This window comes from Heptranchias perlo, chromosome 23 (genome assembly GCF_035084215.1).
Source record: "Heptranchias perlo isolate sHepPer1 chromosome 23, sHepPer1.hap1, whole genome shotgun sequence".
Taxonomy (NCBI): Eukaryota; Metazoa; Chordata; class Chondrichthyes; order Hexanchiformes; family Hexanchidae; genus Heptranchias; species Heptranchias perlo.
The window spans coordinates 48,776,027-48,793,214 of NC_090347.1; the positions used below are offsets into that span (position 1 = coordinate 48,776,027).

The 17,188-nt window shown below is 53.9% G+C and overlaps 1 protein-coding gene across 1 annotated transcript in view; it reads right to left on the reverse strand.

The window, feature by feature from the left end:
• Positions 1–17,188, reverse strand: part of LOC137341338 (glutamate receptor ionotropic, NMDA 2C-like) — a 707,538-nt gene that overhangs the window by 471,120 nt on the left and 219,230 nt on the right. Inside the window, exon 5 of the mRNA XM_068004462.1 lies at positions 12,588–12,756. Coding sequence (XP_067860563.1) covers positions 12,588–12,756 — 169 coding nt within the window. The remainder of the gene's footprint in view (positions 1–12,587; positions 12,757–17,188) is intronic.

Below are 17,188 nucleotides of genomic sequence, written 5' to 3' on the forward strand. Positions count from 1 at the left end.
TGCCTTGTAGATGGTGGAAAGGCTTTGGGGAGTCAGGAGGTGAGTCACTCACCGCACAATACCCAGCCTCTGACCTGCTCTCGTAGCCACAGTATTTATATGGCTGGTCCAGTTAAGTTTCTGGTCAATGGTGACCCCCAGGATGTTGACGGTGGGGGATTCGGCGATGGTAATGCCGTTAAATGTCAAGGGGAGGTGGTTAGACGCTCTCTTGTTGGAGATGGTCATTGCCTGGCACTTATCTGGCGCGAATGTTACTTGCCACTTATGAGCCCAAGCCTGGATGTTGTCCAGGTCTTGCTGCATGCGGGCTCGGACTGCTTCATTATTTGAGGGGTTGCAAATGGAAATGAACCTGTGCAATCATCAGCGAACATCCCCATTTCTGACCTTATGATGGAGGGAAGGTCATTGATGAAGCAGCTGAAGATGGTTGGGCCTAGGACACTGCCCTGAGGAACTCCTGCAGCAATGTCCTGGGGCAGAGATGATTGGCCTCCAACAACCACTACCATCTACCTTTGTGCTAGGTATGACTCCAGCCACTGGAGAGTTTTCCCCCTGATTCCCATTGACTTCAATTTTACTCGGGCTCCTTGGTGCCACACTCGGTCAAATGCTGCCTTGATGTCAAGGGCAGTCACTCTCACCTCACCTCTGGAATTCAGCTCTTTTGTCCATGTTTGGACCAAGGCTGTAATGAGGTCTGGAGCCGAGTGGTCCTGGCAGAACCAAAACTGAGCATCGGTGAGCAGGTTATTGGTGAGTAAGTGCTGCTTGATAGCACTGTCGACGACACCTTCCATCACTTTGCTGATGATTGAGAGTAGACTGATGGGGCGGTAATTGGCCGGATTGGATTTGTCCTGCTTTTTGTGGACAGGACATACCTGGGCAATTTTCCACATTGTCGGGTAGATGCCAGTGTTGTAGCTGTACTGGAACAGCTTGGCTAGAGGCGCAGCTAGTTCTGGAGCACAAGTCTTCAGCACTACAGCCGGGATGTTGTCGGGGCCCATAGCCTTTGCTGTATCCAGTGCACTCAGCCGTTTCTTGATATCACGTGGAGTGAATCGAATTGGCTGAAGACTGGCTTCTGTGATGGTGGGGATATCGGGAGGAGGCCGAGATGGATCATCCACTCGGCACTTCTGGCTGAAGATGGTTGCAAATGCTTCAGCCTTGTCTTTTGCCCTCACGTGCTGGACTCCGCCATCATTGAGGATGGAGATGTTTACAGAGGCTCCTCCTCCCGTTAGTTGTTTAATTGTCCACCACCATTCACGACTGGATGTGGCAGGACTGCAGAGCTTTGATCTGATCCGTTGGTTGTGGAATCGCTTAGCTCTGTCTATAGCATGTTGCTTCCGCTGTTTAGCATGCATGTAGTCCTGAGTTGTAGCTTCACCAGGTTGGCACCTCATTTTTCGGTACGCCTGGTGCTGCTCCTGACATGCTCGTCTACACTCCTCATTGAACCAGGGTTGATCCCCTGGCTTGTTGGTAATGGTAGAGTGAGGAATATGCCGGGCCATGAGGTTACAGATTGTGCTGGAATACAATTCTGCTGCTGCTGATGGCCCACAGCGCCTCATGGATGCCCAGTTTTGAGCTGCTAGATCTGTTCTGAATCTATCCCATTTAGCACGGTGGTAGTGCCACACAACACGTTGGATGGTGTCCTCAGTGTGAAGACGGGACTTCGTCTCCACGAGGACTGTGCGGTGGTCACTCCTACCAATACTGTCATGGACAGATGCATCTGCGACAGGTCGATTGGTGAGGACGAGGTCAAGTAGGTTTCTCCCTCGTGTTGGTTTGCTCACCACCTGCCGCAGGCCCAGTCTGGTAGCTTTGTCCTTCAGGACTCGGCCAGCTCGGTCAGTAGTGGTGCTATCGAGCCACTCTTGGTGATGGACATTGAAGTCCCCCACCCAGAGTACATTTTGTGCCCTTGCTATCCTCAGTGCTTCCTCCAAATGGTGCTCAACATGGAGGAGGACTGATTCATCAGCTGAGGGAGGGCAGTAGGTGGTAATCAGCAGGAGGTTTCCTTGCCCATGTTTGACCTGATGCCATGAGATTTCATGGGGTCCAGAGTCAATGTTGAGGACTCCCAGGGCCACTCCCTCCTGACTGTATGGTCTGTGTTTATTGAGTGTGAGTGGTCTGTATTTGTTGAGTGTGAGTTGTCTGTATTTATGAGTGTGAGTGGTCTGTATTTATTGATTGTGAATGGTCTGTATTTATTGAGTGTGAGTGGTCTGTATTTATGAGTGTGAATGGTCTGTGTTTATTGAGTGTGAATGGTCTGTGTTTATTGAGTGTGAGTGGTCTGTATTTATGAGTGTGAGTGGTCTGTGTTTATTGAGTGTGAGTGGTTTGTATTTTTTGATTGTGAGTGGTTTGTATTTTTTGATTGTGAGTGGTTTGTGTTTATTGAGTGTGAGTGGTCTGTGTTTATTGTGTGTGAGTGGTCTGTGTTTATGAGTGTGAGTGGTCTGTGTTTATTGTGTGTGAGTGGTCTGTGTTTATGAGTGTGAGTGGTCTGTGTTTATGAGTGTGAGTGGTCTGTGTTTATTGAGTGTGATTGGTCTGTATTTATTGAGTGTGAGTGGTTTGTATTTTTTGATTGTGAGTGGTCTGTGTTTATTGAGTGTGAGTGGTCTGTGTTTATGAGTGTGAGTGGTCTGTGTTTATTGAGTGTGAGTGGTCTGTGTTTATTGAGTGTGAGTGGTTTGTATTTTTTGATTGTGAGTGGTCTGTGTTTATTGAGTGTGAGTGGTCTGTGTTTATTGAGTGTGAGTGGTTTGTATTTTTTGAGTGTGAGTGGTCTGTGTTTATTGAGTGTGAGTGGTTTGTATTTTTTGAGTGTGAGTGGTCTGTGTTTATTGAGTGTGAGTGGTTTGTATTTTTTGAGTGTGAGTGGTCTGTGTTTATTGAGTGTGAGTGGTTTGTATTTTTTGAGTGTGAGTGGTCTGTGTTTATTGGGAGCCTGTAATAATTGAGGAAATTCAGTCAGTAATGTTTCCGTGTGAGACGGTCGGAACAGCAGGTGGTCATTCAGCCTCCTGAGCCCATTAAACCAGACGATGGTTGGTCTTTATCACAACTCCTTTAACCGTGTTCGATCCCTTGAAACCTTGCCTGATAAAAATCGATCAATCTCAGTGTTGAAACCTTCAATTTACGGCCAGTATCCATAGGTTTTTGGGAGAGAGTGAGGCTGATTTATCCCACTCTCTGTGTGAAACAGATCTTGCTGATTTCACTCCTGAACAACCGAGCTCTAATTTTAAGATTTTGCCCTTTAATCTGGATCGCTCACTGGACGATATCAGGGAACATCCAGAGAAACTATCAAATCCATGCCGAAGTTGAGTGGTGATCTGATCGAGATGTTTGAAAGGATAAACTCAAGGGAATACAAGCAAAGTTTATGCAACATGTCCTGAAAATTTAACCCTTTCAGTCCCGGGATTATTCTGGTGAATCTGCACTGCACCCCGTCCAGGGCCAATAAATCCTTCCTGAGATGGGGCGCCCAGAGCTCTGTGAAGCACCTCGACCCTCGACCCCACACCCCATCACTACCTCGACCCTCGACCCCACACCACATCACTACCTCGACCCTCGACCCCACACCACATCACTACCTCGACCCTCGACCCCACACCCCATCACTACCTCGACCCTCGACCCCACACCCCATCACTACCTCGACCCTCGACCCCACACCCCATCACTACCTCGACCCTCGACCCCACACCCCATCACTACCTCGACCCTCGACCCCACACCACATCACTACCTCGACCCTCGACCCCACAACACATCGCTACCTCGACCCTCGACCCCACAACACATCACTACCTCGACCCTCGACCGCTCACACCCCATCACTACCTCGACCCTCGACCCCACACCACATCACTACCTCGACCCTCGACCCCACACCACATCACTACCTCGACCCTCGACCCCACAACACATCGCTACCTCGACCCTCGACCCCACACCCCATCACTACCTCGACCCTCGACCCCACACCACATCACTACCTCAACCCTCGACCCCACAACACATCGCTACCTCGACCCTCGACCCCACACCCCATCACTACCTCGACCCTCGACCCCACACCACATCACTACCTCGACCCTCGACCCCACACCCCATCACCACCTCGACCCTCGACCCCACACCCCATCACTACCTCGACCCTCGACCCCACACCACATCACTACCTCGACCCTCGACCCCACACCCCATCACTACCTCGACCCTCGACCCCACACCCCATCACTACCTCGACCCTCGACCCCACACCCCATCACTACCTCGACCCTCGACCACTCACACCCCATCACTACCTCGACCCTCGACCCCACACCACATCACTACCTCGACCCTCGACCGCTCACACCCCATCACTACCTCGACCCTCGACCCCACACTACATCACCGCCTTGACCCTCGACCCCAGACTCCGCATCACCGCCTCGACCCTCGACCCCACACCACATCACTACCTCGACCCTCGACCCCACACTCCGCATCACCACCTCGACCCTCGACCCCACACTCCCCATCACTACCTCGACCCTCGACCACACACATCACTACCTCGACCCTCGACCCCACACTCCGCATCACTACCTCGACCCTCGACCCCACACACCACATCACTACCTCGACCCTCGACCCCAGACGCCCCATCAGCACCTCGACCCTCGACCCCACACTCCCCATCACCACCTCGACCCTCGACCCCACACCACATCACCACCTCGACCCTCGACCCCACACTCCCCATCAGCACCTCGACCCTTGACCCCACACTCCCCATCAACACCTCAACCCTTGACCCCACACTCCCCATCAACACCTCGACCCTCGACCCCACACTCCTCGACCCTTGACCCCACACTCCCCATCACCACCTCGACCCTCGACCCCACACTCCCCATCACCACCTCGACCCTTGACCCCACACTCCCCATCACCACCTCGACCCTCGACACCACACTCCTCGACCCTTGACCCCACACTCCCCATCACCACCTCGACCCTCAACCCCAGACTCCCCATCACCACCTCGACCCTCGAACCCTCACTCCCCATCACCACCTCGACCCTCGACCCCACACCACATCACCACCTCGACCCTCGACCCCAGACTCCCCATCACCACCTCGACCCTCGAACCCTCACTCCCCATCACCATCTCGACCCTCGACCCCACACCACATCACCACCTCGACCCTCGACCCCACACTCCCCATCAGCACCTCGACCCTTGACCCCACACTCCCCATCAACACCTCAACCCTTGACCCCACACTCCCCATCAACACCTCGACCCTCGACCCCACACTCCTCGACCCTTGACCCCACACTCCCCATCACCACCTCGACCCTCGACCCCACACTCCTCGACCCTTGACCCCACACTCCCCATCACCACCTCGACCCTCGACCCCACACTCCTCGACCCTTGACCCCACACTCCCCATCACCACCTCGACCCTCGACCCCACACTCCCCATCATCACCTCGACCCTCAACCCAAGATTCCCGATTGCCAGCTCGACCTTTCACCCCACAATCTCCATAGCAACCTGGACCCTCGACCCCACAGTGCTGATCGTCTCCTGGACACTCGACCTCACATGCCCCATCGCCACCTCAATCCTCGACCCTACACTCCCCATCATCACCTCGACCCTCGAACCTACACTCCCCATCATCACCTCGACCCTCGACCCCACACTCCCCATCATCACCTCGACCCTCGACCCTACACTCCCCATCATCACCTCGACCCTCGACCCCACACTCCCCATCATCACCTCGACCCTCGACCCCACACTCCCCATCATCACCTCGACCCTCGACCCCACACTCCCCATCATCACCTCGACCCTCGACCCCACACTCCCCATCATCACCTCGACCCTCGACCCCACACTCCCCATCATCACCTCGACCCTCGACCCCACACTCCCCATCATCACCTCGACCCTCGACCCCACACTCCCCATCATCACCTCGACCCTCGACCCCACACTCCCCATCGCCACCTCAATCGTCGACCCTACACTCCCCATCATCACCTCGACCCTCGAACCTACACTCCCCATCATCACCTCGACCCTCGACCCCACACTCCCCATCATCACCTCGACCCTCGACCCCACACTCCCCATCATCACCTCGACCCTCGACCCCACACTCCCCATCATCACCTCGACCCTCGACCCCACACTCCCCATCATCACCTCGACCCTCGACCCCACACTCCCCATCATCACCTCGACCCTCGACCCCACACTCCCCATCATCACCTCGACCCTCGACCCCACACTCCCCATCATCACCTCGACCCTCGACCCCACACTCCCCATCATCACCTCGATCCTCGACCCCACACTCCCCATCATCACCTCGATCCTCGACCCCACACTCCCCATCATCACCTCGACCCTCGACCCCACACTCCCCATCATCTCCTCGACCCTCGACCCCACACTCCCCATCATCAACTCGACCCTCGACCCCACACTCCCCATCATCACCTCGACCCTCGACCCCACACTCCCCATCATCAACTCGACCCTCGACCCCACACTCCCCATCATCACCTCGATCCTCGACCCAAGGTTCCCAATCAGCACGTCGACCTTTGACCCCACAATCCTCATCGCCACCTGGATTCAACTCTCATCATCACCCCTTCGACCCTCGACCCACACGCCCCATTGCAACCTTGACCCTCAACCCCACAGTCCAGATTGTCTCCTCGATCCTCGAGCCCACATTCCCTATCGCCACCTCGACCCTTGACCCCACACTCCCCATCACCACCTCGACCCTCGATCCACACTCCCCATCATCACTTTGACCCTCGACCCCACACTCCTCATCACCACCTTGACCCTCGACCCTGGATGCCCGATCGCCACCTCAACCTTCGACCCCACAATCCCCTTGGCCATCTGCATCCAACCATCACCATCAGCCCTTTGACCCTCGACCCCACACTCCCCATCGCAGGCTCGACCCCACAGTCCCAATTGTGTCCTCGACGCTCGATCCCACGCACCCCTCACAACCTCAACACTGGACCCCACACTCCCCAACAACACCTAGACCCTTGACCACACACTCCCCGTCACCATCTCGACCCTTGACCCCACACTCCCCATCATCATCTCGACCCTTGACCCCACACTCCCCGTCACCATCTCGACCCTTGACCCCACACTCCCCGTCACTATCTCGAACCTTGACCCCACACTCCCCGTCACCATCTCGACCCTTGACCCCACACTCCCCGTCACCATCTCGACCCTTGACCCCACACTCCCCTTCACTATCTCGACCCTTGACCCCACACTCCTCGGCACCATCTCGACCCTTGACCCCACACTCCCCGTCACCATCTCGACCCTTGACCCCACACTCCCCGTCACCATCTCGACCCTTGACCCCACACTCCCCGTCACTATCTCGACCCTTGACCCCACACTCCCCGTCACTATCTCGACCCTTGACCCCACACTCCCCGTCACCACCTCGACCCTTGACCCCACACTCCCCGTCACTATCTCGACCCTTGACCCCACACTCCCCGTCACCATCTCGACCCTTGACCCCACACTCCCCGTCACTATCTCGACCCTTGACCCCACACTCCCCGGCACCATCTCGACCCTTGACCCCACACTCCCCGTCACCATCTCGACCCTTGACCCCACACTCCCCGTCACCATCTCGACCCTTGACCCCACACTCCCCGTCACCATCTCGACCCTTGACCCCACACTCCCCGTCACTATCTCGACCCTTGACCCCACACTCCCCGTCACTATCTCGACCCTTGACCCCACACTCCCCATCCCCACCTCGACCCTTGACCCCACACTCCCCGTCACTATCTCGACCCTTGACCCCACACTCCCCATCACCACCTCGACCCTCAACCCAAGATTCCCGATTGCCAGCTCGACCTTTCACCCCATACTCCCCATCACCATCTCGACCCTTAACCCCACACTCCCCATCGACACTTTGACCCTCGACCCCACGCTCCTCATTGCAATCTCGAAACTTGACCCCAAGCTCTACATCGCCTAACACTTCAATACCATTACATCCTTGACCCTCGATCCCACACTCGAACCTCAACCCCACTCACCCTATCATCACCTCGACCCTCGACCCCACTCACCCTATCATCACCTCGACCCTCGACCCCACACTCCCCATCACCACGTTGACCCACGATCCCACACTCCCCATCATCACCTCGACCCAAGATTCCCGATCGCCAATTCGACTTTTGACCCCACAATCCCCATCGCCACCTGCATCCAACCATCACCATCAACCCTTTGACCCTCGACCCCACACTCCCCAAAGCAAGCTTGACCCCATAGTCCCGATCGTCTCCTCGACCCTTGACCCCACACTCCCCCTCACAACCTCGACACTTGACCCCACACACCCCAAAACTACGTCACCCCTTGACCGCACACGACTCATCACCATCGCGACCCTTGACCCCACACTCCCCATCGCCACCTTGACCCTTGACCCCACACTCCCCATTACCATCGCGACCCTCGACCCCACACTCCCCATCACTACCTCGACCCTTGACCCCACACTCCCCGTCACCACCTCGACCCTCGACCCCACACTCCCCATCACCACCTCGACCCTCGACCCCACACTCCTCATCACCACCTCGACCCTCGACCCCACACTCCCCATCACCACCTCGACCCTCGACCCCACACTCCCCATCACCACCTCGACCCTCGACCCCACACTCCCCATCACCACCTCGACCCTCGACCCCACACTCCCCATCACCACCTCGACCCTCGACCCCACACTCCCCATCACCACCTCGACCCTCGACCCCACACTCCCCATCATCACCTCGACCCTCGACCCCACACTCCCCATCACCACCTCGACCCTCGACCCCACACTCCCCATCACCACCTCGACCCTTGATCCCACACTCCCCATCACCACCTTGACCCTCGACCCCACATTTCCCATCACCACCTCGAACCTCGACCCATGATTCCCAATTGTCACCTTGACCCTCGACCCCACACTCCCCATCACCACCTTGACCCACGACCCCACACTCCCCATCACCACCTTGACCCACGACCCCACACTCCCCATCACCACCTCGTCCCAAGATTCCCGATCGTCACCTCAACCCTCGACCCAAGATGCCCGATCGCCAATTCAACTTTTGACCCCATAATCCCCATCGCCACCTGCATCCAACCATCACCATCAACCCTTTGACCCTCGACCCCACACACTCCATCGCAAGCTTGACCCTACAGTCGCAATCATCTACTCGACCCTCGACCCCACACTCCCCCTCACAACCTCGACTCGAGACCCCACACACCCAAAAATACCTCGACCCTTGACCGCACACTACTCATCACCATCTCGACCCTTGAACCCACACTCCCCATCGCCACCTTGAACCTTGACCCCACATGCCCCATCACCATCTCGACCCTCAGCCTCACACTCCCTATCATCACCTCAACCCTCGACCCGGCACTCCCCATCACTGCCTCGACCCTCGACCCCACACACCCCATCACTGCCTTGACCCCCGACCCACACTCCCTATCATCACCTCAACCCTGGACCCAAGCACCGCATCATCACGTCGACCTTTGACCTCACACTCCACATCACCACAATGACCCTCGACCCATGATTCCCGATCGCCCCCACGACCTTCGACCACACACACACCCCATCACCACCTCGATACTCGACCCACTCTCCCCATCATCACTTTGACCCTCGACCCCACAGTCCCATTACCATCTCGACCCTCGACCCACACTCCCCATCACCACCTCGTCCCAAGATTCCTGATCGCCACTTCGAGCTTTGACCCTAAAATCACCATCGCTACCTGGATCCAACTCTCATCATCACCCGATCGACCCTCGACCCCACACAACCCATCACCACCTCGACCCTTGACCCACACTCCTCATCACCACCTCGACCCTCGACCCCACACACCCCATCACCACCTCGACCCTTGACCCACACTCCTCATCACCACCTCGACCCTTGACACACAGTCCTCATCACCACCTCGACCCTTGACCCCACACTCCCCATCACCACCTCGACCCTTGACCCCACACTCCTCATCACCACCTCGACCCTCGACCCAACTCTCACCATCACCACTATGACCCTTGACCCCACTCTCGCCATGACCACCATGACCCTTGACCCCACTCTCGCCATCATCACCTCGACCCTCGACCCCACACTCCCCATCATCACCTCGACCCTCGACCCCACACTCCCCATCACCACCTCGACCCTTGACCCCACACTCCTCATCAACACCTCGACCCTTGAACCCACACTCCTCATCAACACCTCGAACCTTGACCCCACACTCCCCATCATCACCTCGACCCTTGACCCCACACTCCCCATCAACACCTCGACCCTTGACCCCACACTCCTCATCAACACCTCGACCCTTGACCCCACACTCCACATCAACACCTCGACCCTTGACCCCACACTCCCCATCACCACCTCGACCCTCGACACCTCACTCTCCATCATCATCTCGACCCTTGACCCCACACTCCTCATCAACACCTCGAACCTTGACCCCACACTCCCCATCACCACCTCAACCCTTGACCCACACTCCTCATCACCACCTCGACCCTTGACCCCACACTCCTCATCACCACCTCGACCCTTGACCCCACACTCCCCATCACCACCTCGACCCTTGACCCACACTCCTCATCACCACCTCGACCCTCGACCCAACTCTCACCATCACCACTATGACCCTTGACCCCACTCTCGCCATGACCACCATGACCCTTGACCCCACTCTCGCCGTCATCACCTCGAACCTCGACCCCACACTCCCCATCACCACCTCGACCCTCGACCCCACACTCCCCATCACCACCTCGACCCTCGACACCTCACTCTCCATCATCATCTCGACCCTCCACCCACACTCACTATCTCCTCCTCGGTCCCACACTCCCCATCATAATCTCGACCCTTGACCCCATACTCCCCATCAACACCTCGACCCTTGACCCCACACTCCTCATCATAATCTCGACCCTTGACCCCATACTCCACATCAACACCTCGACTCTTGACCCCACACTCCTCATCATCACCTCGACCCTCGACCCCACACTCCCCATCATAATCTCGACCCTTGACCCCATACTCCACATCAACACCTCGACCCTTGACCCCACACTCCTCATCAACACCTCGACCCTCGACCCCACACTCCCCATCATAATCTCGACCCTTGACCCCATACTCCACATCAACACCTCGACCCTTGACCCCACACTCCTCATCAACACCTCGACCCTCGACCCCACACTCCCCATCATAATCTCGACCCTTGACCCCATACTCCACATCAACACCTCGACCCTCGACCCCACACACCCCATCACCACCTCGACCCACGACCCCACACTCCCCATCACCACCTCGACCCTCGACCCCACACTCCCCATCACCACCTCGACCCTCGACCCCACACTCCCCATCAACACCTCGACCCTTGACCCCACACTCCTCATCAACACCTCGACCCTTGACTCCACACTCCCCATCACCACCTCGACCCTTGACCCCACACTCTGCTTCGCCACCTCGACCCTCGACCCAAGATTTCTGATCGCCTTCTTGACCTTCGACCCCACAATCTCTATCGCCCCCTGTATTCAACTCTCACCATCACCCCTTCGACCCTCGACCCCACGCTCCCCCTGTACCCATCATGCCCTCTGTACCCGTTATACCGACAGAACCTGTCAGACCCACGGGAACTTTTAAATGAAAAGTAACCGTCACACCCACAGTACTGTTCACACCCACAGTACTGTTCACACCCACAGTACTGTTCACACCCACAGTACTGTTCACACCCACAGTAATGTTCACACCCACAGTACTGTTCACACCCACAGTAATGTTCACACCCACAGTACTGTTCACACCCACAGTAATGTTCACACCCACTGTACACGTCACACCCACAGTACTGTTCACAGCCACAGTAATGTTCACACCCACAGTACTGTTCACACCCACTGTACACGTCACACCCACAGTACTGTTCACAGCCACAGTAATGTTCACACCCACAGTAATGTTCACACCCACTGTACACGTCACACCCACAGTACTGTTCACAGCCACAGTAATGTTCACACCCACTGTACACGTCACACCCACAGTACTGTTCACAGCCACAGTAATGTTCACACCCACAGTACTGTTCACACCCACTGTACACGTCACACCCACAGTACTGTTCACAGCCACAGTAATGTTCACACCCACAGTACTGTTCACACCCACTGTACACGTCACACCCACAGTACTGTTCACACCCACAGTTCTGTTCACACCCACAGTTACTGTTTCTCTATCATGGTTTCTTTACCCAATCAATGTATAACAATAGAGATTGAGCAGGTGAAGGTACACTCACTCCCTACCTCTCCAATCATCCCGTTCCAGGTGCCTCGAACTTTCTTCCCGTGTTTACCGTTGGTGACAAGGTAAAGGTCGTAAGAAAATTTCACCGTTTTGGCAAGTTTCTTCAGAATGTCGATGCAGAATCCTTTACAACACAGCTTGGTGTAAGGTTCAACGACACCCAGGGCACTAAATACAAAGAGGATAATAAAGAGAATCAGTCACATCGAGTCACAGAGTATGTGTCACATCGAGCCAGAGTATCTGTCACATCGAGTCACAGAGTATGTGTCACATCGAGTCACAGAGTATCTGTCACATCGAGTCACAGAGTATCTGTCACATCGAGTCACAGAGTATCTGTCACATCGAGTCCCAGAGTATCTGTCACATCGAGTCACAGAGTATCTGTCACATCGAGTCACAGAGTATGTGTCACATCGAGTCACAGAGTATGTGTCACATCGAGTCACAGAGTACGTGTCACATCGAGCCCAGAGTATCTGTCACATCGAGTCACAGAGTATCTGTCACATCGAGTCACAGAGTATGTGTCACATCGAGTCACAGAGTATCTGTCACATCGAGTCACAGAGTATGTGACACATCGAGCCCAGAGTATCTGTCACATCGAGTCACAGAGTATGTGTCACATCGAGTCACAGAGTATGTGTCACATCGAGTCACAGAGTATCTGTCACATCGAGTCCCAGAGTATGTGTCACTTCGAGTCACAGAGTATGTGTCACATCGAGCCCAGAGTATCTGTCACATCGAGTCACAGAGTATGTGTCACTTCGAGTCACAGAGTATGTGTCACATCGAGCCCAGAGTATCTGTCACATCGAGTCACAGAGTATGTGTCACATCGAGTCACAGAGTATGTGTCACATCGAGTCACAGAGTATCTGTCACATCGAGTCACAGAGTATGTGTCACATCGAGCCCAGAGTATGTGTCACATCGAGTCACAGAGTATGTGTCACATCGAGCCCAGAGTATGTGTCACATCGAGTCACAGAGTATGTGTCACATCGAGTCACAGAGTATGTGTCACATCGAGTCACAGAGTATGTGTCACATCGAGTCACAGAGTATGTGTCACATCGAGTCACAGAGTATGTGTCACATCGAGTCACAGAGTATGTGTCACATCGAGCCCAGAGTATCTGTCACATCGAGTCACAGAGTATGTGTCACATCGAGTCACAGAGTATGTGTCACATCGAGCCCAGAGTATCTGTCACATCGAGTCACAGAGTATGTGTCACATCGAGCCCTGAGTATCTGTCACATCGAGTCACAGAGTATGTGTCACATCGAGTCACAGAGTATGTGTCACATCGAGTCACAGAGTATCTGTCACATCGAATCCCAGAGTATCTGTCACATCGAGTCACAGAGTATGTGTCACATCGAGCCCAGAGTATGTGTCACATCGAGTCACAGAGTATGTGTCACATCGAGCCCAGAGTATGTGTCACATCGAGTCACAGAGCATGTGTCACATCGAGTCACAGAGTATGTGTCACATCGAGTCACAGAGTATCTGTCACATCGAGTCACAGAGTATGTGTCACATCGAGCCCAGAGTATGTGTCAAATCGAGTCACAGAGTATGTGTCACATCGAGTCACAGAGTATGTGTCACATCGAGCCCAGAGTATGTGTCACATCGAGTCACAGAGTATGTGTCACATCGAGTCACAGAGTATGTGTCACATCGAGCCCAGAGTATCTGTCACATCGAGTCACAGAGTATGTGTCACATCGAGTCCCAGAGTATCTGTCACATCGAGTCACAGAGTATGTGTCACATCAAGTCCCAGAGTATCTGTCACATCGAGTCACAGAGTATGTGTCACATCGAGTCACAGAGTATCTGTCCCATCGAGTCACAGAGTATGTGTCACATCGAGTCACAGAGTATGTGTCACATCGAGTCCCAGAGTATGTGTCACATCGAGTCACAGAGTATGTGTCACATCGAGTCACAGAGTATGTGTCACATCGAGTCACAGAGTATCTGTCACATCGAGTCCCAGAGTATCTGTCACATCGAGTCACAGAGTATGTTTCACATCGAGTCACAGAGTATGTGTCACATCGAGTCACAGAGTAAGTGTCACATCGAGTCCCAGAGTATCTGTCACATCGAGTCACAGAGTATGTGTCACATCGAGTCACAGAGTATCTGTCACATCGAGTCACAGAGTATCTGTCACATCGAGTCCCAGATTATGTGTCACATCGAGTCCCAGAGTATCTGTCACATCGAGTCACAGAGTATGTGTCACATGGAGTCACAGAGTATCTGTCACATCGAGTCACAGAGTATGTGTCACATCGAGTCCCAGAGTATCTGTCACATCGAGTGCCAGAGTATCTGTCACATCGAGTCACAGAGTATCTGTCACATCGAGTCACAGAGTATGTGTCACATCGAGTCCCAGAGTATCTGTCACATCGAGTCACAGAGTATGTGTCACATCGAGTCACAGAGTATGTGTCACATCGAGTCACAGAGTATCTGTCACATCGAGTCCCAGAGTATCTGTCACATCGAGTCACAGAGTATGTGTCACATCGAGTCACAGAGTATGTGTCACATCGAGTCACAGAGTATCTGTCACATCGAGTCCCAGAGTATGTGTCACATCGAGCCCAGAGTATCTGTCACATCGAGTCACAGAGTATCTTTCACATCGAGTCACAGAGTATGTGTCACATCGAGTCACAGAGTATGTGTCACATCGAGTCACAGAGTATGTGTCACATCGAGTCACAGAGTATGTGTCACATCGAGTCACAGAGTAAGTGTCACATCGAGTCCCAGAGTATCTGTCACATCGAGTCACAGAGTATGTGTCACATTGAGTCACAGAGTATCTGCACATCGAGTCCCAGAGTATCTGTCACATCGAGTCACAGATTATGTGTCACATCGATTCCCAGAGTATCTGTCACATCGAGTCACAGAGTATGTGTCACATGGAGTCACAGAGTATCTGTCACATCGAGTCACAGAGTATGTGTCACATCGAGTCCCAGAGTATCTGTCACATCGAGTGCCAGAGTATCTGTCACATCGAGTCACAGAGTATCTGTCACATCGAGTCACAGAGTATGTGTCACATCGAGTCCCAGAGTATCTGTCACATCGAGTCCCAGAGTATGTGTCACATCGAGCCCAGAGTTTCTGTCACATCGAGTCACAGAGTATCTGTCACATCGAGTCACAGAGTATGTGTCACATCGAGTCACAGAGTATGTGTCACATCGAGTCACAGAGTATGTGTCACATCGAGTCACAGAGTATCTGTCACATTGAGTCACAGAGTATGTGTCACACGAGTCACAGAGTATGTGTCACATCGAGTCACAGAGTATGTGTCACATCGTGTCCCAGAGTATCTGTCACATCGAGTCACAGAGTATGTGTCACATCGAGTCCCAGAGTATCTGTCACATCGAGTCACAGAGTATGTGTCACATCGATTCCCAGAGTATCTGTCACATCGAGTCACAGAGTATGTGTCACATCGAGTCACAGAGTATATGTCACATCGAGCCCACAGTATGTGTCACATTGAGTCACAGAGTATCTGTCACATCGAGTCACAGAGTATCTGTCACATCGAGTCACAGAGTATGTGTCACATCGAGCCCAGAGTATCTGTCACATCGAGTCACAGAGTTTGTGTCACATTGAGTCCCAGAGTATGTGTCACATCGAGTCACAGAGTATGTGTCACATCGAGTTACAGAGTATCTGTCACATCGAGTCACAGAGCATGTGTCACATCGAGTCACAGAGTATGTGTCACATCGAGTCACAGAGTATGTGTCACATCGAGTCACAGAGTATGTGTCACATCGAGCCCAGAGTATCTGTCACATCGAGTCACAGAGTATGTGTCACATCGAGTCACAGAGTATGTGTCACATCGAGCCCAGAGTATCTGTCACATCGAGTCACAGAGTATGTGTCACATCGAGCCCTGAGTATCTGTCACATCGAGTCACAGAGTATGTGTCACATCGAGTCACAGAGTATGTGTCACATCGAGTCACAGAGTATCTGTCACATCGAATCCCAGAGTATCTGTCACATCGAGTCACAGAGTATGTGTCACATCGAGCCCAGAGTATGTGTCACATCGAGTCACAGAGTATGTGTCACATCGAGCCCAGAGTATGTGTCACATCGAGTCACAGAGCATGTGTCACATCGAGTCACAGAGTATGTGTCACATCGAGTCACAGAGTATCTGTCACATCGAGTCACAGAGTATGTGTCACATCGAGCCCAGAGTATGTGTCAAATCGAGTCACAGAGTATGTGTCACATCGAGTCACAGAGTATGTGTCACATCGAGCCCAGAGTATGTGTCACATCGAGTCACAGAGTATGTGTCACATCGAGTCACAGAGTATGTGTCACATCGAGCCCAGAGTATCTGTCACATCGAGTCACAGAGTATGTGTCACATCGAGTCCCAGAGTATCTGTCACATCGAGTCACAGAGTATGTGTCACATCAAGTCCCAGAGTATCTGTCACATCGAGTCACAGAGTATGTCTCACATCGAGTCACAGAGTATCTGTCCCATCGAGTCAC